The sequence below is a fragment of the Aegilops tauschii genome, chromosome 1, assembly GCF_002575655.3.
Source record: "Aegilops tauschii subsp. strangulata cultivar AL8/78 chromosome 1, Aet v6.0, whole genome shotgun sequence".
Classification (NCBI taxonomy): domain Eukaryota; kingdom Viridiplantae; phylum Streptophyta; class Magnoliopsida; order Poales; family Poaceae; genus Aegilops; species Aegilops tauschii.
The window spans coordinates 6,603,731-6,627,310 of record NC_053035.3 but is presented as its reverse complement, the minus strand read 5'-3'; the positions used below and the strand labels follow the sequence as shown (position 1 = coordinate 6,627,310).

Below are 23,580 nucleotides of genomic sequence, written 5' to 3'. Positions count from 1 at the left end.
TGGTGATTTAGCTCGCCACACTTGATTGCTGAACCTTTTTTGATTATCCTGCATTGGCCGATTGACACCATTGTTCAAACGGCCATGTATAGGGTAAGAAAGCCTCTCACAAACGGGCCTCCTTGGTTCTACCCAACCCGGATGAAAAGCATAAGGGGTCATTGGGGGTTGCCCCCATCCTCCATTAAAGTTTCCCATGTAGTATGACACATAGGGGGGGTGGTGCCATCGATGGTCAAGGTGCCCAAGACCCATATGGCCTTGCATGATGATGAAATTCTTGTCGAGGAGGTGACCTGGAGAGCTTTAAATTTGATGACCGGTTAGAGCTAGAATTGGCCGCTTGATTGGCACATTTGCATAGCAACATAACAAAAGTTGGCTTGATTCTCTTGCGTTGTACTTTAGCTTCATTCGTCTACCACTTGCCAACCTCTGGATTCTTTGGTTTAACAAATTTGGCATGAGTATTCTCTTGCACTTGTGGTTGCCCCCCCCCCCCCCCCCCCCGAGTGTATGATTCTTGATGGTGATCTTAATGATCTCCTTGCCACCGGGTCGCTTGTCAAGCACAACTTGTCTCCCCAAGGCCTTGTCGTCTTCCTTGCTTTTCTGAGGCTCACCAATGACAATCTTATTTTTATTAGCTGATTCGGCTATATCGGGCCGAATTAACATCTTTTTCCCTCCAAATCCATGGTGTTCATTGGAAAGGGCTGCTTATCAAGTGGAATCTGATAAAATTTCAATCGTCCGTTATTAATGGCCGGCTGTATTTGTCGTTGAAAAACATTACAATCGTTAGTGGCATGAGAAAAAGAATTATGATACTTGCAATAAGCACGCCGTTTCAGCTCTTGAAACGGCGGTAAAGTATGAGATATTCTAATAATGTTCGCTTGCAACAAAGCATCAAATATTCTATCACACTTAGTAATGTTGAAAGTAATTTTCATCTCTTCATCACGATTCTTATGAAATTGGCTTTATATCATTGCAAGTAAATGGTTTGGCCTTAGATGGCCAAACAAATTCAGTATCATAAATATCACCCTCATCATCCGAGTGCTCACCATCATACTCAATCATATTTATCTTAGGATGATCAGTGTTATACCTATGCACCTCTTTAAACTCTTTGCTTTGGCTTTCTTGAGCCAAAGCCCTTTTCTAAGACATGGTTGATACTTGAAAACTCATAGCCTTCCAGCTTCTCTCTAATGTGAGTTCTCAAACTACTAAGCACGAGATCAGCCACATCTCTCTCGGTTATCACCAAACTATAGCACCGGTTTTTTGTATCTCTAAATCTTTTGACATAATCGAAGACTGATTCATCATGCTTTTGCTTAACCGATGTAAGATGGGATAGTTTAAGCTCATTGTCACCACTCTGGAAGTGGTCATGAAACTTTTGCTCCAAGTGAAACCATGCAGTAATAGAACCGGGTGGTAATGCAGAAAACCACGGGAAAGCAGTACCGGTTAAAGATAAAGGAAAATAACGTACTTTCCACTCGTCTCGTGAACTTGCCTCACCTAATTGTGCCAAGTACCGACTAACATGCTCCCATGTAGTCTTTCTTCCCTCTCCGCTAAATTTAACAAAATCTGGAACTTTATATCCGGGAGGACATGGCACGACATCAAAAATTTCTAGCTATGGTTTCCTAGAAATTCGTGGTTGAGGTAGTTCAATCCCGCAATGCTCTCGGAACACCCTCGACATCTCCTCTCTGACATTAGCCAAAATATCACTCGTATTGAGCGGCGTTGCGTGTGGTTGTGGCGCATGGTGAATATGATTTCTACTAGTTGGTATAGTGCTAGTCGGAAGAGATGGTGGTGTGTATGTTATACCATAGTTCGGCAGCAATCCACTTGGACTTGCCGAACCATAACCTAGCAATGCAGTTGGATTCACTGAACTTGGCATATTCCTGGCTGGATTAAATGGTGGAGCAACAAGTTGGTTTGTCTGACTGGGATAAGAATTCAATGGCATGGGCAGCACCGCTGGAATAGGTAAATTTGGACTAAAGTTTTCCACACCAGCAGACATACTACCACTACCATTAGATGATTGAGGAGTATTTTTTCGATCAGTATTATTTTCTACCATTAGATGATTGAGGAGTATTTTTTCGATCATTATTCTGAGCAATAAGAGTAGTGATTTCAGCCGACTCTACCTACTCATTGTGAAGAGGAGGAAACTTGATTTCTTCAATTGAAGTGATGTTGCCTTGGCGATCCTTTTTGAACTTAGCAAGGAACTCCTGCATCTCCTTCCCTTCACGTGCCTTCTTGTACTACTCACAAGCTTGGCGATGTTCTGCCGATAATTCCTCAAAATTGGGCTTGTTGATGTTATCGGCATCCACTTCAGATGGCTTGGGAAGATTGACCATGATGGATGATGATGATTGCTCTTTGGTCCCCAGCGGAGTCGCCAAAAAGTGTGTTCACACACAAACACGTCACCGTGTACCCTCGGCGTCGAGCGCGATACGCAAGACACATCGCCGAAGGAGGCTCACCGGAAGAGTGGTACGCAATACAATCCGGCGAGCGCTTTTGAAGACCCGAAACCCCACGCGGTCGGAAGAGACCCTGTCTGGCCGCACGACAGTGATGGGCTGCCCTAGGTTGGTTCGCCCACCCCTAGGACTTCATAGATCAGAGCTCTCCGAAGCAAAGAACACTGATGAACGAGAAGCAGAAAAGTAGGATAGGAGATGAAAGTTTGTAGATGGGTTTTGCGATTGTGTGTTGTTTCTCAATCGGCCGTCACCCCTCATGTATATAAGAGGTGGATGGACTTCCCGTGCAAGGAAAGGTTAGAATTCATGTCCAAAACCCTAATTTGATTCCTATTCGGATTGTTCGATCCGAACTTCCCAAAACTATTCGATCTAAAAATTGGCTTCACCTTGCGGGTCATTTTTTGGGTAGTAAATGACCTCAGATCAAAATCATGTAAGAACCAAATTTAACCGTTTCACCGAGACGAACAACATTCATGTTAAACATGTTTCGAATAGATGCCAACTTCAGGGACGAATTGCTCGTGCAAAATAGACTATTACTCGCCACTTTTGGCTCATGACCGCACTCGGGTGGCTCTAACTTTTACATACAACCTCGGATTGACATGAATTTTTATCAAAATCGACCGTTTTGATGAGACGAAGACAATTCATGTAGAAAGTGACCATCCCTTGAGGCATAATCGGCCGAACAGTGCTCTGGATACAAAATCTCAGTATTTCGAACATAACTTTGGCCTTCGAGATGAGATTAGATGGCGATGGCACAAACTTCAAAGATGTTCAGGTCGACAAAATGGAACTTTTTCATGTAAATCACTTCTCCATTTGGGGCAATCTTAATTGCTTTTTGTACCATGCCAAAATCTGATGTCAACAACCATGTTCTTACTTCCTCTTGCAGATGCTTTCGGCAAGAAGGTCTCCTTCAGGTGTGGGCCATACATTGTCTGCAGACACTCCGTCCTCCACGTCCACTCAAGGTATCTATCCTATTCGTCTGGCTCTTCTGCGATTTGATTCACCTGAATTTAAGGGCACACACATTCACATTCCACCTCCATTAATCTGGATGTGATGTACATTTGTGGCTTTTCTAACTGAATATAGCTATGTGCTCTATGTGGACGTCACTTCAAATACTCATCAAATTTTCTCCTACGCCCACTAAACAGGTGGAGAAGTAGTTAGTTAGCATGGAGGTTGAATCAAAAGCTCTTAGGAAGTTCCGTCCCCTTTGATCTCCGAGAAGAAAGCTCTTAGCGAGTTCGTCCACTCAGTTGACTGGAGCGACACACAAGTTAGCCACAGCATCCAATCATCCGTATAATCTCAGTGTTTCTTATGTTTTGTACCAGTCATATTTCATATGTGCATCAGAGGACACATGCTTCCACTAGGCATGTTGGAGCGAGCGCACCAAGTTCCCACATTGCAAATATGATCCTAACCGCTAATATGTTAGTTCTACATTTTCTGGATCTATGTCCTAAAGGACTGAGACACTGGGACAACCTGTTACAGTCTTATAGAGTGTTGAGCCGCCAACTCCACATTTATCTTGGTCTAATTTCTGAATGATAATGTGCCGCATCTCCTGCCAAACCTACTTTAGAACGTGTTTTTTAGAGCATTTTTGGATGATATTTTTTGTAGCCCATAAAATCAAGTATAATCAAGTGCATTTCATAGTAATTTTTCTGTCCCAAGCTAGTTATAAAGAACAAGTTCAATTCAGTCTAATTTAGCTCCGCCCGCCTAGCCGTTGGAACCGGCACTAATGGACACATTAGTGCCGGTTTTGTTACAAACCGGGACTAATGTGCTTCACATTAGGCCCTTTTTCTACTAGTGTTGATGCCTTCCTTCCCACCCTCAACCTCTACTGTACCCTCTTCTGACCTCAACTCTTGCTTCCTCTCGCAGATGGTCTTCGCAAGAGGGTCTTCAAGCTCTTCGTCGAGTGCGGGCCGTACATCGACGACAGCCACTCCAGCCATCCCGTCAACACAAGAAATAAGGTATATATTAACCCTGTTTGTCCGTCTCTTCTGCAATTTGATTCACATGAATTCAAGGGGCACGCCCATTTGCATATCCGCTGCATGAATCAGGAAGATCATCGAGCAGAATTCAGTCTTGTAGCCTGAGAGTGATGTACATTTGCACTTTGCTAGCCGAATAACTCCTGCTCTATGTGGATGTCACTTCAAATACTCATCAAATTTCCGCCTACGCACGCTATGCAGGTGAAGGAGAAGCAGTGGGTGTGGAGGTTCCATCCCTTTTCGACGTCTCGGAAGAAAATTTGTCCATTCCGTGGTCACTAGAAGGATATCCAAGTTAGTTACATCATTAAATCATCCGTATATCTCGGCGTTTTTATGTTTTACTCTCAAATTTCATATGTGCATCAGAGGAAATGTGCTTTCTAGAGGCTTGTTGCAGCGAACCGAGTCCCAGACCTTATTTATATGGCTATAGGCAGTGATCAATAAAAGGGCACTGCATTTTATATCTTCAAAAACTTCTCTGAAATTTTAGCGCTCTGTCTTTATTTTTTGTTGCTTTCGTTCTGTGTTTAGAAACTCGTTATTATGATAAAAAGAATTCCATATGTCCCTTTATTCAGTCTTTCACTGTTTCACAATAACGGCACATATTAAGCTCACCAAATTGAATCGCATACTCATATATATCTTTCATCTTCGAATAACAGGAGATTGTCAAGTTGCCTTGTATCATGTCAGTATATTAAGTATTATGTATGTTCATATGAACAAGAAATAATGGTCTACCAGCAGATTATGGTCACTTCTGAGTTCGATGATGTACTCAATCTTAATTACAGGTGTCATTTAAAGAGGACAAGAAAGTGACCACTTGCTTCTGGGTCTTGTCTCTTCAGCAGTAAGCATGTGATGCATTCTAAATTCCATGAATTCACGAGAACTAATCCCTGCTGGGTAGGTGCTTGAGATGAATTATCTGTTGTTGCTGCACAGCAGGTGTGTTGTTTCACGTCTAGTCAGTCGAGGTAATTGTTTAATTTGCAATCCTGCAACTTTTTGTAGTATTTGGAAAGAAAATTCGTATCATTTGCTAGTTGCAGCCAATGGAACGTCATTTTGAAAAACTGCACTGGATGTTCTGACATAAATACATAATACAGTGCTCTACTTGCAATAAGATGGATTACATGCTCGTGGATGTCTCATATGGCTGCCGGTGCCTCAGTTTAGCCATTTGACTAATTTAAAACTTGCATCGTTAATGCCATCACCTTGTTTATTTTGGCATTATGTATGGATATCTGATCTCATGAGGGCTATTGCTTTCCAATTGAAATGACGTAAGGAGGAGGATGTGAAGTTGACACACACCCAGTATCAAGTTCTATGGTTTCTAGCTGCGTTGTTTATTTTGCTTTCCATCAAGTAAAAATGTGGTATGGTGTAAGAGCATCAAAAGAACAAAATAAAATAATGCGCGAAGAATACGCATGCAACAACTCCCCCTCCCCACACACACTGACTGTGCTAGCTGGTCTAGGACATCACCAGCAACTTATTTCGAATTAACTATGTAGTGGTGTGTGTGTGTGAAGTTCAAGCAAAAGCTGACCTTTTTCTTGACAAAAAAATTGTGCAAAGAATCAATGAACATATTTGCAAAAAAACCAAGCAAAGAGAGTTAACGATCAAACCAGTTGTGGTTGTCACTGTAGACCATGGTGGTAGTTGGAACCAGATACAAACCAATAAAAATAAGATCTTGAATCTCCAACCATTAAAGAGTTGTATGTTAGTCCTTGCTTCAACTCAACCAAAATTTTACAATAACACTATTATATTTAAATCTTGATTATTTCTATACATGAATAATAAATTAACGCACCAGGTTTGTGACCAGACAAGACGAACTTATGAACTTGCAAGCATGGTAGTCACATCGACGTCCACAGAACGCCGGTATGAACATTGTCTAGAGAAAACTTTATTTGTATTTTATTCCAGAATTTAACTACTAGTTTGCGCGGGTCACACATGACGTTTGTGTGACACTTTATTTGTCACCGCTACATCGACATATCCATCGACTAAACAACGGTGATCTAACGACTATATATTACTAGAAATCTTTTCTTATCAGTAGCCACCAACTCCAGTGCCAATGCTGAATGGCATAATAGTGGTCGAGCTGTACAACGGCACGTTGACACCGCACATCGTTGGCAAGGTACGGAGTGCAATGGAAGTCATCACCTCAAGTTGAGATATCTGGTGTGGCTGCAAGAATATACCCTGTGGTATCTGTTGTTGTTGAGGCTGCTGACCCAATTGTTGTAGTTGTTGAGGTTGTTGGAAAGAACACTGTCCGAGTTGCTGCTGCTGCTGCGACTGCTGTTGGTGTTCGGAGACACCTTGGCCCGACTGTTGGGGTTGTTGCTGCTGAGGTTGGACAAAACCCTGTTGTTGTTCTTGCAGGATGATGGAGTAGACGATGGCACGGATTGCCTCAGAGCGGGATTGTTCGGGGATTTGCGGCAGCTGTTGGCAACATTGTTGTTGCATCACATGGCAACTACTCTGTTGCCACATTTGTGACCTAGCAAGACGTTGCGACATTGCCACATGGCTACACTGCTGTTGGAGGAACACCTTGCATGGGTTTAGCTGCTGCAAAACGGATGGTTGAACAACAGGGATTTGTTGTTGTGGAAACTGTTGGTGTTGTTGTGGAAAAGGTGGTTGTTGTGAAGATGGTTGTTGCTGCTGCGAAAATGGTGGTTGTTGTTGTTGTGAAAATGGTGGTTGTTGTGGTAGAACTGGTTGTTGTTGCTGCGAAAATGGTGGTGGTTGTTGTTGTTGTTGTTGTTGTTGTGAAAATGGTGGTTGTTGTGGTAGAACTGGTTGTTGTTGCTGCGAAAATGGTGGTTGTTGCAGTATAATAACTGGTTGCTGTTGCGGCAGAACTGGTTGTTGTTGCTGCGAAAATGGTGATTGTTGCAGTATAATAATTGGTTGTTGTTGCTGTGGAAATGGTTGTTGTTGCTGTGAACATGGTGGTTGTTGTTGTGGTGGTAATGGTTGTTGCTGCCATGGTTTCTCCAAACCAGGGACGCGGCTAGTCTCCATTTGTGCAATGGCACTTGTCGCCGCAATGGCAAGGAGAGCAAAGATGAGGAAGGTCTTCATGGTGGATTGGTGTTAACTAGTATTGCTTGGTTTTGATGATTGTGCCTGTGATGATCTTGATACTTCATGCCTATTTATAGTAGCCCGGGCACCATCTCTTTCCTTCTTTCCATCAGCTTTAATAATTATGTTTGGATGTTTCTGAAATGGATTTTTGGTACATTGTGTTAGGTTGCACTAGCTACAAGCGTACTTTTGGATTGATCATCAAAGTTGCTTTTTAGTTGTGCATATGATTATACACAAAGTATAGAAATCCTAAAGTTTGCTATAGATGAATCACCTTATTCACTTTACATGTCACGCACTTATCAGGATAGTATCACTTTTGCAACCGAGTTTGGAATCTTGTATGGGCTGTCAGCCATTAACAAGAAAGACGAAACTTGTGTGGAACCAAGTCGCAATCGTGTCTCGGCTATTAAGATATGCTAAAGCCTTGCGTGTCGAGGGTACGGTTCTTCTAGGCTCGGTTGCTTTTCGAAAAACTAACTTTGTATTTTCCTCTAAGGTGATAAGATGAACTGACGCCTATAGAGCATGACATGACTCATCAAATCCTCTTTACATGTAAAGGATGGCAATTGCTACAAGCTAGAGACATCAATGCAGAGGTGGAGCGAGTGAACACGGCGCCCACTGCGTCGCTTGCATGGGCCTGGCCCAGCAACGCTCGCTGCTGTCGCCGCTCGGTCGCTAGCTACCGCTCGATCACTTTTTTATTTCTCTCGCTCAAAAAATGCTACAGTGTGTACTGATTTTCTTGGAAAAAACAAACCGTTTTGCTACGGTATGTACTCTTGTCCTTTCAAAAAGTTCATCAGAATTTGAAAAAGTTCATCAAATTTAAAAAAGTTCATCAAATTCGATCAAAAGTTCATTGAATTCGAAATAAAGTTCATCGAATTCAGAAAAAGTTCATTGAATTCGAAAAATAGTTCATCGAATTTGAAAAAAGTTCATGGAATTCAAAAAAAAGTTCATCGGATCTGAAAAAACGTTCATCAAATTTTTCGAAAAAAATCATCAAATTCAAAGAGAAAAGTTCATCGATTTGCAGAAAATATTCATGAAGAAACAGTTTTGCGAATTTGAAAAAAGAAAGAAAAAAAGGAATAAAAAGGAAAAGAAGCATAAGAAAAGACGAGAAAACATGTAATCAATCACACCAAGGGGTGTGGTTGAGTGGTTGTAGCGTTTTCGATACCCAGCTCTAGCGCCCTTTTTGCCTTTTGGAAACACAGAAAAAATGTCGAAACTGGGCCGGCCGAAAGACCTATAGCGGGCGCTGAAGGCGCCAAATAGGATTTAGCCGACGTAAGCGCTGTGTGTGTAAGGGCACCAATTCGAACTGGGCTATAGTTTTCGGAGGCCCCAACGTCACAAGCCCAGCCCACACTCCGCCGATCCGCGTCGTCTTCGTCTCCCCTTCCCCGTCCTCCTCGCCGGCGCACGACGTCTCCCGGACCCCACTGCCCGTGGCCTCTACCAGAACGCAACGCCCGTGGCCGCTCCACGTACGTCTGTGGCGGCGGAGGTGTCAGCCTCCCTCCCACCCTCCGCATCCGCCCGCCCACCACCACCGCGGCCGCTCGAGGTACTCACTCATCCCCCTTCCCCATTCCTTCCTACCGTGAGCCTCTCTCGTATCCTCTTCTAACAGCTCTTTTTTACTTCCATTGCAGATGGTGTCGACAAGAAGGTCCCGGAGCTCCCCCGTCGGCTGCGCGCCGTACGTCGACGGCAGCCACTCCGGCCTCCCCTCCCCGTCGACACAAAGGTATTGATCCTGTCCGTCCGTCTCTTCCAGCGATTCGATTCACATGAATTCGAGAGGCGTGCCCATCTCCATGCTAGCTGCGTCTGCGTGAATCAGGAGGGTCAGCAGGAAGCAGGATTCAGCTGGGTAGCCTGACAGCGATGTACATTTGTGGCTTTGGACATTCCGTTTCTCTCTCATTTCCGCCTATGCGCGCCGCGATATCCAACTTAGTTACAGCATCCAATCATCTGTATAATCTCAGTGTTTATTCTGTTTTGTACAGTCAGTATTTCATATGTGCATCAGAGGAAAATGTGCTTTCTAGAGTCGTGTTGCAGCTGGCCGAGTCCCAGATCTCATTTTATTTATATGGCCATAGGCAGTGATCAATTAAAGGGCACTGGAATTCATCTTCTAACGCCACTGTTGTTTCTAGCTCCGTGTCTTTGTTTTTGTTGCTTCCGTTGTATGGTTGCAAAGTTAGGCCTGATCTGATTTTAGTTAGTCAAGCCGATCTCATTATTTAGCTGATAACAAGAATTCCATATGGCTCCTTATGCCCGTTTTCACTGTCTCACAATAATGGAACATATTAATTAAGCCCACCAAATGTAGCCCTCAAAAAATAAAAAAGGTCACCAAATTGTATCGCATACTCATACATATCTTTCATCGGCAAATAAGAGGGGAATGTCAAGTTGAGTTTTATCATATGAACAAGGGGTAGTCATCTGCCAGCTTATTATGCTCATTCCTGAGATCGATCATGCCCTTTCAATGTTACTTAGAGGTGTCATTAAAAAAATACAAGAAATTAACCACTTGCCTCCGGGTCTTCTCTCTTCAGCAGGAAGCATGTGATGCCCTCGAGATGAATTGTATTTTATAGGTGCACTGTATGTGTGCTGCCACCTGTCAGTGCATGTAATTTTTTAATTTGCATTCCTCGACCTTTGGTAATTGGAAATAAAATTTATACCATTTCTTATTGTCACAGCGGATGCATTGTCACTTGAAAAACTGCATCAAATGTACCGACATAAATTTCCGCCTATGCGCGCTATGCAGGTGGAGTCGAGGAGAAGCAGTTGGCATGGATATTCCGTTTCTCTCTGATGTCTGAGAAGAAAGTCCGTCTTCGGTGGAGCAATATCCAAGTTAGTTACAGCATCCAGTCATCTGTATAATCTCAGAGTTTATTCTGCTTTGTACTGTCGTATTTCATATGTGCATCAGCGGAAATGTGCTTTCTAGAGGAATGTTGCAGCTGGCCGAGTCCCAGATCTCATCTATATGGCCATAGGCAGTGATCAATAAAAGGGCACTGGAATTTATCTTTGTTCTGTTCTGGCTCCCTGTCTTTATTTTTGTTGCTTCCGTCGTATGGTTGCAAAGTTAGGCTTCATCTGATTTTAGTTAGTTAAGACGATCTCCTTAACCTGATATAGAGAATTCCACCCTGCCCTTTATTCCGCTTTTCACTGTCTCTCAATAACGGAACATATTAAGCCCACCAAATTGTATCGCATACTCATACATATCTTTCATCGTCGAATATCAGGAGATTGTCAAGTTGTATTTTATCATATCAGTATATTAAGTGTATCATTCGTCCATATGAGCAAGGGATGGTCATCTGCCAGCTTATTATGCTCATCTCTGAGATCAATCATGCCCCTTCAATGTTAGTTAGAGGTGTCATTAAAAAAGGACAAGAAATTAACCACTTGCCACCGGGTCTTCCCTCTTCAGCAGGAAGCATGTGATGTATTTTAGATTCACGAAAACCAATATCGTGGTCCTCCCTGTGCGGTAAGTGCCCGAGATGAAATATATTTTGTTGTTGCACAGTAGGTGTGCTCTCACACGTCTAGACATGGGAGGTAATTGTTTAATTTGCATTCCTGCAACTTTTTGTAGTACTTAGAACGAAAATTCGTACCATTTGCTAAGGTCACAGCCAATGGGACGTCACTTTTGAAAAACTGCATTGGATGTACTGACACAAATACGTAATTAATACTCTATTTGCAATATCGTGGGTGTACTGACATAAATTATTTTACTGCCTGCAAGTGTTCATTTTCTAATTGAAGTGCACATTGTCCCATATGGCTGTCGATGCCTCGGTTTAGCCACTTGATTAATTTGAAACCTGCGTCGTTAGTACGAGCCACCTTTTTATATTGGCACTGTGTATGGTTGCTGATCTCATGAGGGCAATTGCTTTCCGATTAAAATGATGCTGCATATAATCTCATTGGGGCTATTGCTAATTGTTTCTACGTTTGTCTGATCTGTCAACAGATTAAAATTCTGTATTTAGTTATAAAAACTGAGGAGTGTGTAACCACGAAATTGCATCAGACTATATGAACAAGATATAATTCTCTGCCAGCCGATTATGTTTGCTCTGAGATCAATCCTGTACTCAATCATACTTAGAGGCCATTCCAAAAAAAAAATGAACAATAAAATAACCACTTGCTTCGGTGATAAGTAGTGATGCATTGAAGGTTCAACTAATCCAAGAACACCATTATTCTGGTCTCCCTGGGCGGCAGGCACTTGAGATAAGTATATGCTGTAGTTAGGCAGTAGGTGTGCTGTCACACGTCTAGCCAGTGGAAGTAATTATTTAATTTGCATTCCTGCAACTCTTTGTATTTGTTAAGGAAATTCGTACCATCTGCTAAGGTCACAGCCAGTGAAACGTCACTTTTGAAAAACTGGATTGGATGTACTGACACAAATACCTAATACAATGATCTACTTGCAATATTATGGTTGCCCGCGTCGTCTTGCACTCTGGTTGTGTCTCATTAAGAAATGAAGATGCCCCCAGCTGTTAATGTGGTATGCTGATTGTCCTATTATGCATCAGCCCAAAAACAATGCCCAGTGCTGAGCTGTTCAGGATTGGATAGTTGTGATTGGTTCCCGTAACGCGAGCTCATCCACTTCGCTCCCAGAAAGTCAATACTCACCTTGGCTTCCAGTTTCATTACTAGCAAAGCAAGCACGTCTTGCTCACACCATTCCATTCTCCATTCCACACTGTGCTTCGTGTTGCTGTGCCAATCGTGTGGGCGTTCCAATGGTGGAGGTGGTGGCCGCCATGGCCATCCGGCCGCTGGTGTCCATGCTGGTGAACAAGGCGGGCAACTCCCTCCTGGACCAGTACAAGGTGATGGAGGGAATGGAGGAGCAGCACAAGATTCTCAAGCGCAAGCTTCCAGCCATCCTTGACGTCATGACTGACGCCGAGGAGCAGGCGACGGCTCATAGAGATGGTGCCAAAGCCTGGCTCCAGGAGCTCAAGACTGTGGCCTATGAGGCAAATGAAGTCTTCGATGAATTCAAGTACGAAGCACTCCGCCGTGAAGCCAGGAAGAAGGGGCACTACAGAGAGCTTGGCTTCGATGTAATAAAGCTATTCCCTACTCACAACCGTATTGTGTTCCGTTACAAAATGGGTCGCAAGCTTTGCCGGATTCTGAAGGGCATTGATGTCCTTATAGCGGAGATGCATGCCTTTAGGTTCAAGTACCGACCACAGCCGCCGGTGCCCAAGCAGTGGAGGCAGACGGATTCTGTTATCACCGACTTGCAAGAAATTGCCAGCAGATCCAGAGACAAGGATAAGAAGAATATTGTTGCTACACTACTTGGTCAAGCTAACAATGCGGATTTCACAGTTGTTCCCATTGTTGGAATGGGGGGCCTCGGCAAGACCACATTAGCGCAGCTCATATACAATGATCCTGAAATTCAGAAGCATTTCCAGTTGCTGCTCTGGGTCTGTGTCTCTGATACCTTTGATGTGAACTCCTTGGCCAAGAGTATAGTTGAAGCATCTCCCAGTAAGAATGTTGATACAGACAAACCACCACTGGATAGACTTCAAAAACTGGTCAACGGACAGCGGTATCTCCTTGTATTAGATGATGTTTGGGACAACAAAGAGTTACGTAAGTGGGAAAGGCTGAAGGTATGTCTTCAGCATGGTGGCATGGGCAGTGCAGTGTTGACAACAACTCGTGATAAACGAGTTGCTGAAATTATGGGTGCAGATAGGGCAGCCTACAATCTCAATGCTTTGGAGGATCACTTCATAAAGAAAATTATTGAGGCTAGAGCATTCAGCCTGGACAAAGAAAAGCCTGCTGAACTAGTGGAGATAGTTGATGAAATTGTGAAGAGATGTTCTGGCTCTCCTTTAGCTGCATGTGCACTGGGCTCTGTACTTCGTACCAAGACCACCGTGAAAGAATGGAAGGCTATAGCATCTAGAAGCAGCATTTGCACTGAGGAAACTGGAATCTTGCCAATACTCAAGCTTAGCTACAACGACTTGCCGTCGCACATGAAGCAGTGCTTTGCTTTTTGTGCTGTATTTCCCAAAGATTACAAGATTGATGTGGAGAAGCTTATCCAACTATGGATCGCAAACGGCTTTATCCCTGAACACAAGGAAGATAGTCTTGAAACCATTGGACAACTTATTTTTGATGAGCTTGCTTCAAGGTCATTCTTTCTGGATATAGAGAAGAGTAAAGAAGATTGGGAGTATTATTCCAGAACAACATGTAAAATCCACGATCTTATGCATGATATTGCAATGTCTGTTATGGGAAAGGAATGTGTTGCTGTGACTATGGAGCTAAGTAAAATTGAGTGGCTTGGAGATACTGTGCGGCATTTGTTCTTATCATGTGAAGGAACAGAAGGTATTTTGAATGATTCTTTGGAGAAAAGATCCCCAGCTATTCAAACATTGCTATGTGATAGTGATGTGTACAGCCCATTGAAGCATGTATCAAAATACAACACTTTGCATGCCTTGAAGCTCTGTCTGGGAACAGAATCATTTCCGCTCAAACCAAAGTATCTGCATCACCTGAGGTACCTTGATCTCTCGTGGAGTGATATCGAAGCACTTCCTGAGGATATAAGTATTCTATATAACCTGCAAGTGTTGGACGTTTCCAACTGCCGTTATCTTGAACGACTTCCAAGGCAAATGAAGTATATGACTTCCCTCTGCCACCTCTACACTCATGGATGTCGGAAGTTGAAGAGCATGCCTCCAGGACTTGAAAATCTCACTAAGCTGCAGACACTCACAGTTTTTGTAGCAGGAGTTCCTGGCCCTGATTGCGCTGATGTTGGAGAGCTGCATGGTCTAAACATTGGTGGTCAGCTAGAGCTATGCCAGGTAGAGAATGTTGAAAAAGCAGACGCAAAAGTGGCAAACCTTGGTGGTCAGCTAGAGCTGCAGCATTTAAACCTTGGTGATCAGCTAGAGCTACGCCGGGTAGAGAATGTTAAAAAAGCAGAGGAAAAAGTGGTGAATCTTGGAAACAAGAAGGATCTCCGTGAACTGACATTAAGATGGACTGAAGTTGGTGACAGCAAGGTGCTCGACAAGTTCGAACCTCATGGTGGGCTGCAGGTTCTAAAGATATATAAATATGGAGGGAAGTGTATGGGTATGTTGCAAAACATGGTTGAGATCCATCTTTCTCGTTGTGAAAGAATGCAGTTTTTGTTCAGTTGTGGCACATCCTTCACGTTTCCAAAACTGAAGGTGCTTACACTAGAGCATTTATTGGATTTTGAGAGATGGTGGGAAATAAATGAGAGACACGAAGAACAGATAATATTTCCTCTGCTTGAGACGTTGTTTATTCGGCATTGTGGAAAGTTGATAGCATTACCTGAAGCACCATTGCTTGGAGAACCAAGTCGTGGAGGTAATAGACTGGTATGCACACCATTTTCTCTGCTTGAGAACTTGTTTATTTGGTATTGTGGAAAGCTGGTACCATTGTGTGAAGCACCGCTGGTTCATGAAAGTTGTAGTGGAGGTTATAGATTAGTACAGTCAGCATTTCCTGCTCTAAAGGTACTTGCATTGGAAGACTTGAAGAGTTTTCATAAATGGGATGCAGCTGTCGAAGGAGAACCGATATTGTTTCCTCAGGTTGAGACACTATCAGTTCAGAAATGCCCAAAGCTAGTAGATTTACCTGAAGCACCAAAACTCAGTGTACTAGAAATTGAAGATGGCAAGCAAGAGTTGTTCCATTTTGTAGACAAATATTTGTCTTCGCTGACCAAGCTGACACTGAAGCTAGAATACACAGAAACAACATCAGAGGCTGAGTGCACTTCAATTGTACCAGTGGACAGCAAGGAGAAATGGAACCAGGAATCCTCTGTTACAGTTATGGAGTTAGGATGCTGCAACATGTTCTTTGGAGAAGGTGCACCAGAGCCATGGGACTATTTTGTACACCTTAAAGATTTGGAAATTGATGGATGTGATGTGCTCGTCCACTGGCCAGAGAAAGTGTTCCAAAGCTTGGTATCCTTGAGGAGATTAAGGATTAGAAACTGCAAAAACCTGACTGGATATGCACAAGCTCCTCTTGAGCCATTGGCATCCGGAAGGAGTGAACGCCTGAGAGGTCTGGAGTCTCTTCGCATAGAAAGCTGCCCAAGTTTAGTAGAGATGTTCAACGTCCCGGCATCTCTCAAGAAAATGGAAATTTGTCAGTGCCATAAGCTTGAGCCCATATTCGGCAAGCAGCAGGGCATGGCCGAGTTAGTCCAAGTATCTTCTAGCAGTGAGGCAATCATGCCTGCAGCTGTATCAGAGTTGCCATCCTCACCCATGAATCACTTCTGTCCATGCCTAGAATATCTACGTTTAGTCGGATGTGGAAGCTTACAAGCGGTTCTAAGTCTGCCTCCATCCTTAAAGACCATATATATTCACAGCTGCAATAGCATTCAAGTCCTATCATGCCAGCTGGGCGGGCTCCAGAAACCAGAAGCCACTACCTCCAGAAGCAGAAGTCCTATCATGCCACAGCCACCAGCAGCAACAGCACCAACTGCAAGAGAGCATTTACTTCCTCCCCATCTTGAATCTCTAGTAATACGGTATTGTACTGGCATGTTGGTGGGGACTCTCCGTCTGCCTGCGCCCCTCAGGAGACTGGACATTATGGGCACAAGTGGGTTGACATCGCTGGAGTGTCTGTCGGGAGAGCATCCCCCATCGCTGGAAATCCTTGATCTTCAAAGATGCAGTACCCTGGCATCCCTACCGAATGAGCCGCAAGTATACAGGTCTCTCCGGTATCTTAAAATTACAGGCTGCCCTGCTATAAAGAAGCTCCCTAGATGCCTCCAGCAGCAACCGGGCAGCATCAACACCAAATACCTAGATGCCCGGTATGAAGGTATGCTTGCAGCACGTCCTTCTATCTTTGCCACATTTAACAAACAGATGCAGTAATCTGTTCCATTAAATCTACCACGCCAGCACGTTTGAACAAGTTTGCTCTCCATTATTTTACTGTCACGTATAAATTTTCATGCTACATTAGTTTGTACATTTTTGTTAATCTGACAGCATTTGCAATATGTGCAGTGATGGCACTTAAACCAAAGACATGGAAGGAGATGCCAAGGCTAGTCCGTGAGCAGAGGGAGGCCGCTCAAGAAGCCAAGGAGCGACAACAATCCACCATGCAGGAGTAAACAGGTTGGAAACCACGTAGAAAGGGTGTGGATTTCGATTGCTCTGAACAATGTACAAGATTATGTCGTGACTGTAATCAATCGGCTTTGTTGAGGTTTGGCCTCTACCTAGTTGAGATATTTGTTATGTGAATCAAATGAATTTCCCCGGTTCAGTAGAAATTAGGACAATATACTCACATGTGTGTCTCTGAGCTATCTATGTATCTATCTGTTTTTGCTTTGCGATGGTGGCGACCTGACTGCGTGGGCGTGCTCGCACGGGGACGAGGGCGGTTTGACGCGCGGTGATGGAGGCGACCGGACCGCGTGAACGACAGCGGGTCAAGGCAGGCCCACGGCGGCGGTTTTGACAGAGGTGACCCGGCGTGTGGACGGCTCGTCGGAGCTGATGTTTGACTGCTGCGGCTTCGATGTAGGGGAACGAACCGGCGGTAACCCTCGGACAGGCAGTGGTTGATGGGGCAGGAGGGATCGGCGAGTCACAGCGTGCAGACCTGTGGAGGCACTCAGGCATGGTGAAAAATGTTACAGCCCGTGGCCAGCATGGCGCCAGTATTTTCCCATGCTATACCTAGCCACCGTGTAATGCTCTTGCCCTTGTTTGACCATCAGTAATAACTTTCCCACAAGCACGAACCAATCTCAGACATAGCTTTTAGCTGACCATGGCAGTGCCCGATGGATTTCCTATTGATCTCAGCGACTTGTGATTCTGTTGATCTCGCCGATTTGTAGTGGCGCATCGACGCTGCCCTAACTTTTTGAACTTTAAATTTTCACAGATCGTAAAGCCGGATCAGTGAACACAAAGCTGACGCGGATCTTTTTAAACCGGTGTTTCTTCATCCGAAAAAATTACGAACTTCTTTATCCCTGGAAGAGATCCCTCCAAGAACTCAACACCACCGTGTGCAGGCCCAACGGTGGGGCCAACTGTCTGCCAGGTTATGACTGGTGCCGGTTTATGATTGTATGCCGACTTATAAATACTGACGGCACCGGGTCATAATTGTAGTTAACATCAAGCTTGCAAATATACCTCTTATATCACTAGTAGGAAAAGGGGCTTTTACCCCGGTTCATAAGGGCCTTTAGTCCCGGTTAAAGGGTCGTTACTAATGCCCTAGCCCTTTAGTCCCGGTTCTTACACGAACCGGGACTAAAGGCCGTCCACGTGGACGGTGCGGGGAGCCCAGGCAGGAGGGCCTTTGGTCCCGGTTGGTGCCACCAACCGGGACCAATAGGCATCCACGCGTTAGCACCTGGCAGGAGCTGAGGTTTTTGTTTTTTTGAAAGGGGGTGGTTTAGGGGTTTTGGGGGGTTAATTTAGGTGTTTCATATATTGTGTTAGCTAGCTAATTAATAGAGAGAAGTGTCCTCTCTTATCTCCGTGCTTTGTCGACGCTACGTACTATATACGTATGGAGAGGAGTAGACACGCTAGCTAGTAATCAAATGAAGGAAACAGAAGATCGTCATGAACATATATATATGCATACAGAGAGAAGTGATATCGACCACCTCTCCTTCTCCGAGATATTGGTCGAACAACAAGTTCTCGTATATCTATCCGACACTACCGGCTACATATATACAATAATTATCTCTTACAATACAATCTCCTAATTATATTGTAGGAACACAGGGTCCACATAGTATTCTCCGTTTTCAGCGATCACGTGGTCAAGGAAGAATGCCGCCAATTCCTCTTGAATTCCTAGCATACGATCTTCTGCTAGGAGTTGATCCCGCTTCCGAAAAATCTAATTTGAAGAAGGGGGTCAATACATATATATATGAATAAATGAAACTCAACACAAATGATGGTAATAAAATAAAATTGTGAATATTATTGCTTACGCACTTCATATTGTTCTTCAGTGTAGCCCCGCTCACAGGTATGGTAGCGGATGGACTCGCAAATGTAGTATCCACAGTAATTATTCCCGGGTTGCTGCCACAACCACTTTACAAGAAATAGAGGTCAATCAAACTGATAAGCAAGGATGCTAAATGGTATTGATCAAACTAGCGCTTGAATCACTAGGAGATGCGCGGAACATGCTACTATAGTACTTACTTTCGGGTGTCTAAATTGCAGCTGGTTCGGCAGTCCCGGGGCTTTTGAGGTGAATTTTCTCTAAACCCTGCCAGACAAAGAAAACAATTACTTGATATCAGGAAATGAACAAAGTTGCTGATATGGTGGATAATGATCGATTTAACTTACTTCTGGAGCATTTGAGTCATGTTCGCATAGTCCTGGGGATCTTTTCGTCTCGAGTCTAAGACGGTTACTACTCCCGGCTCAAGCTTAATCTCTAGGAGAATATAGTGGAAGCTGCGCATGCATGCATAAGTCATCAATTACATTACCATAACTCGGCTTCTTTGGCATGAAATTTAACCTGAGTTGCATCTATGAGATTTGTGTTAATGAACCCAATATCACCGATTTGTCTTTTCTTCAATTCGGCGATCTTCAATCTGCATAATATAGTGAGGATAAGTATAAATACATGCAATGAAAGAGCTGACCTATATAGAGAGACTTAATGACAGAAGTAGTACTACTTACAGACAGTAGCAAGTGATCGTTGTTTTATCGAGGGACTTTAGATTGTAAAACTAGAAGAAATCCTCAAATGAAACATTCAGCAGTTCAATTCCAACGAGGTCATGCTCCGGTTTAACTCTCAGCGTTAAAGTACTCATCCCATCAGACTCTCTGCAGGTTTTCATGTACCAATCATGTAGTCTTCGCATCATCGTGCTTAGAGATTTGACATCTTTGACGAGAGGCTTCCCGTAATGGTATTTGTGTTCGTCCACCTCCATGATTTCATAATGTACATCGTCGGGCAGGTAATCTCCAAGATCGGTATAACCGGGCACCATACCCGGATCATTAGCGACGATGTCTTTTGACACCTTGAGCGGGGGGCACGATTGGTTCTCTTGTTCGCCGAGCTGGGCAATTTTTTTCCCAGCTCGTCGTTCTTTCATCCTTTTATCACTGACAGTACTTCCCGACCGCTCCGCTTCGGCATATGCCTTTGCAAGAACGCGCTCATAGTTGCCTTTTGGCGGAGACTTTGGTGGTTTTGTCAGGGCAGCCAGAGTGCGCTTTGCTTTCACCGGATCTACCTTCTCCTCCGGAGGTGGATGTTTCTTTGCTTTGTCCCCTTCAAAGAAGTTCTTCACTTCGGCTCGCACGATCTTCGCGTTCTCCTCCTCGGTCCTCTCATATGGTAACTTCTCTGGAGTCTTCAGAGAAGGACCGAATCTGTATTGCCTCCCGCCTCTGGCAGCTGTACTGCTAGACGCCGGCAGAGAAGACGGAGCGGCTGCGGCTGTCTTCTTTCCTTGCTTACGAGGCGGAGGAGAAGGACTACGACGCGCCGGAGCAGCCGCAGCGGCGGCGGGTCTCTTCCGCCCTTGCTGACGAGGCGGAGAAGGAGGAGGCTGGCTGCTCTGGCGCGCTGGCGCTGGCGGAGAAGGAGGCGGAGTGCCGCCACGCGCCGGAGAAGGAGGCTGAGTGCCCTGATCACTCGCCGGAGGAGGAGGCGGAGGAGGAGGCGGAGGAGGAGGCGGAGTGCCCTTACTCGCCGGAGCCGTCCAGTTCGGAAGCTTGATGAGCTCCTTCCGCCATAGGCATGGAGTCTTCAGAGCTAAACCCAGCCGAGTCTCCCCTTCGCCGGTAGGGTGGTCAAGCTGGAGGTCCTCAAATCCCTCCGTTATTTCATCCACCATCACCCTAGCATATCCTTCAGGAATCGGCCGGCAGTGGTAGGTTGCGCCGGGTTCAGTAGGTAAAACAGAGCTGACAGCCGCCTTGACTTTCAAGTTCTGCCATTCCGCCATAAGGTGGCAATGTTGAGACTCCGTGATAGCATCCACGGGGTAGCTAGGAGTAGCCGCATGCTCCAGCTGAGGCAGCTCGGTGGAAGCCACGCTGCTTCTACGCTGAGATGGCGGTGTGCTTCGGGGGCAGTTTCGGCATCTCTATTGCTGTCTCGTTCCTCTAGCACTTGAACCCTTTCGTGCAGACGCTGAATTTGGATCTGCTCTACTTTTTTCCTCCTCTCCTGGGTTTTGTAACCGCCCGCGTCCGGAAAACTAGCCTTCCACGGAACGGAGCCTGGCGTGCCTCGTGTCCGTCCAGGGTGCTCAGGATTCCCGAGGGCCATTGTGAGCTCGTCGTTCTCTCTGTCTGGAACGAACGTCCCTTGCTGCGCTGCATCGATATAGTGCTGAATCTTCTTGACGGGTATTGCAAGTTGCTCGTCCGTCCAACGACACCTCCCTGATACAGGGTCCAAGGTTCCGCCAGCCCCGAAGAACCAAGTCCGGCAACGGTCTGGCCAGTTCATTGTCTGTGGTTCGATCCCTTTATCAAGCAGATCCCTCTCAGACTTGGCCCACTTAGGCCGGGCTTTGAGGTAGCCACCTGACCCCGTGCGATGGTGAAGCTTCTTCTTCGCAGCATTCATCTTGTTTGTCGCTGACATCTTCTTACTCTTTTCCGATGTCTTGTGGGCCACAAATGCGGGCCAGTGATCTCTGATCTTCTCATACCGGCCGATGAATTCAGGTGTCTCTTCTTTGTCGACAAACGTTTTCAGCTCATTCTTCCACCTCCTGAATAGGTCTGCCATCTTCTTAAGAGCATGAGACTTGATTAATTGCTCTATAACTGGCTTCTCCGGATCCTCCTCTGGCGGTAGGGTGAAATTTCCCTTCAGCTCAGTCCAAAGATCATCTTTCTGCATATCATTGACATAAGACACCTCATGGTCTTCCTTCTTAGGCTTATACCATTGGTGGATGCTGATCGGGATCTTGTCCCTAACTAGAACCCCGCACTGAGCAGCAAAAGCATCCTTTGTCCGGAGGGGTTCAATTGGTTGGCCATCGCGCGCGATTGCTGTGATCTCAAACCTTTCATCCGAGCACAACTTTCTCTTCGGGCCTCGTCTCTTTACCGCAGTTGTGCTCGATCCGGAGGGCTAGAAAAAAGAAGAAAGACGAGTGTTAATTAATATGTGTACATACCAAAACAATGAATGCATCAATTAGCTAGTCAGCACAGGCTTAACTAATGTATTTACCTGGCCGGACTCTCTTCGGTCACCGGAGCCGTCACCACGGGCTCCTTCTTGCACCAGCATTGGGTCACCGGAGCCATCATAATCATGTCTTTCCTCCTCCACTCTTCGATCACCGCAGCCTGCTTCTTCACCCTGTTCTTCCAGACCATCATTGTCGTTAAGATACGACAAGATATCACCTCCGGCTAAGATTATGTCCCCCAACACCTCTTCTGCTTGCTCATCTCGTCCGTGCTCCATTGTTTCTGCAAATATTACAACATGGCAATTATTACACAAACATGACAGCAGGTGGATATATTAGTGCAAACGTAGACCTAGCTTATTCCGGGTTTGGGGTGGCCTAGGAAACGCTTCAAGGGTAGGGGCGCGGCGGGAGGGGGTAGGAGACCGACATCGTTTTTTTCTAGGGTTTGGGTGTCCTCGAGAGTTTTGGTCGAGCGAGAGGGCCGGGGGGTGCTCCCGTGGTATAAGTTATCACGGTCGAGAGGGGGTATACATATCGACCGTCCATCATGTCGAAGTTATCTGGGAGGGAGTTATATATATCGACAACGACGACATACATACACGGGAAAATAATGTTATCGGGGAGGGGGTATATATCGTCCCCCCCACGTGTTGAAGTTATCGGGAGGGGGTTTTATATCGACAACGACGACATACATACACGGGAAAATAATGTTATCGAGGAGGGGGTATATCGACCCCCCCTCGTGTTGAAGTTATCCCCCCTCGTGTTGAAGTTATCGGGAGGGGGTAATATCGACAACGACAACATACATACACGGGAAAATAATGTTATCGGGGAGGGGGTATATCGACCCCCCCCCACGTGTTGAAGTTATCAGGAGGGGGTTATATCGACAACGACGACATATATACATGGGAAAATAATGTTATCGGGGAGGGGGTATATATCGACCCCCCCTCGTGTTGAAGTTATCCCCCCTCGTGTTGAAGTTATCGGGAGGGGTATATATCGACGACGACAGACCCGATAAAACATAAGAAAACGAAGAAGAAATAAAAAGAGGAGAGAAGAATAAAGGAATAGAGGAGAGGATTGAAGAAAAAAAAGAAGAAAAAAAAGAAGAAAAAAAAGAGGAGAAGAAGAAAGGAATAGAGGAGAAGAAGAAAAAATAGAATATTTTCTATTTTTTCTTCTTCTCCTCTATTCCTTTCTTCTTCTCCTCTTCTTTTTCTTCTTTTTTCCTCTTCTTATTTATATCTCCTCTTCTTCCTCTCCTCTTCTTCTTTCTTTCCTCTTCTTATTTTCTTCTTTCCTATCCTTCTTTTTCTTCTTCTTCCCTTCCTAGCTAGATATATAAAACTTTTCTAAAATTGTAACTTTTGCATATATAAAACTTTTCCATGTGGATCATCATTTCTCATATATATCC

At 44.8% G+C, this 23,580-nt stretch overlaps 2 protein-coding genes across 2 annotated transcripts; one reads left to right on the top strand and one right to left on the bottom strand.

Annotated features, from left to right (window-relative positions):
- Window positions 1–6,529: 6,529 nt before the first annotated feature.
- Window positions 6,530–7,801, bottom strand: LOC109745966 (glutenin, low molecular weight subunit PTDUCD1). The gene has a single exon (XM_020305078.4). It carries the CDS (start codon window positions 7,745–7,747, stop codon window positions 6,698–6,700), a length of 1,050 nt encoding a protein of 349 aa, XP_020160667.1. The 5' UTR covers window positions 7,748–7,801; the 3' UTR covers window positions 6,530–6,697.
- Window positions 7,802–9,127: 1,326 nt separating this feature from the next.
- On the top strand, window positions 9,128–17,273 carry LOC109745965 (disease resistance protein RGA2-like). The gene is made up of 4 exons (XM_020305077.4): window positions 9,128–9,344; window positions 9,433–9,527; window positions 10,578–16,762; window positions 16,954–17,273. The coding sequence occupies exons 3-4, from the start codon at window positions 12,607–12,609 to the stop codon at window positions 17,061–17,063; spliced, it is 4,266 nt and encodes a 1,421-aa protein (XP_020160666.1). The 5' UTR covers window positions 9,128–9,344; window positions 9,433–9,527; window positions 10,578–12,606; the 3' UTR covers window positions 17,064–17,273.
- Window positions 17,274–23,580: the final 6,307 nt, after the last annotated feature.

Bases quoted from the DNA above. Each gene is read 5' to 3' on its own strand.
- LOC109745966 (XM_020305078.4), bottom strand. From the start codon at position 7,747: ATGAAGACCTTCCTCATCTTTGCTCTCCTTGCCATTGCGGCGACAAGT.
- LOC109745965 (XM_020305077.4), top strand. From the start codon at position 12,607: ATGGTGGAGGTGGTGGCCGCCATGGCCATCCGGCCGCTGGTGTCCATG. The intron at 16,763-16,953 runs GTATGCTTGCAG...CAATATGTGCAG, and splicing joins CCTAGATGCCCGGTATGAAG to TGATGGCACTTAAACCAAAG.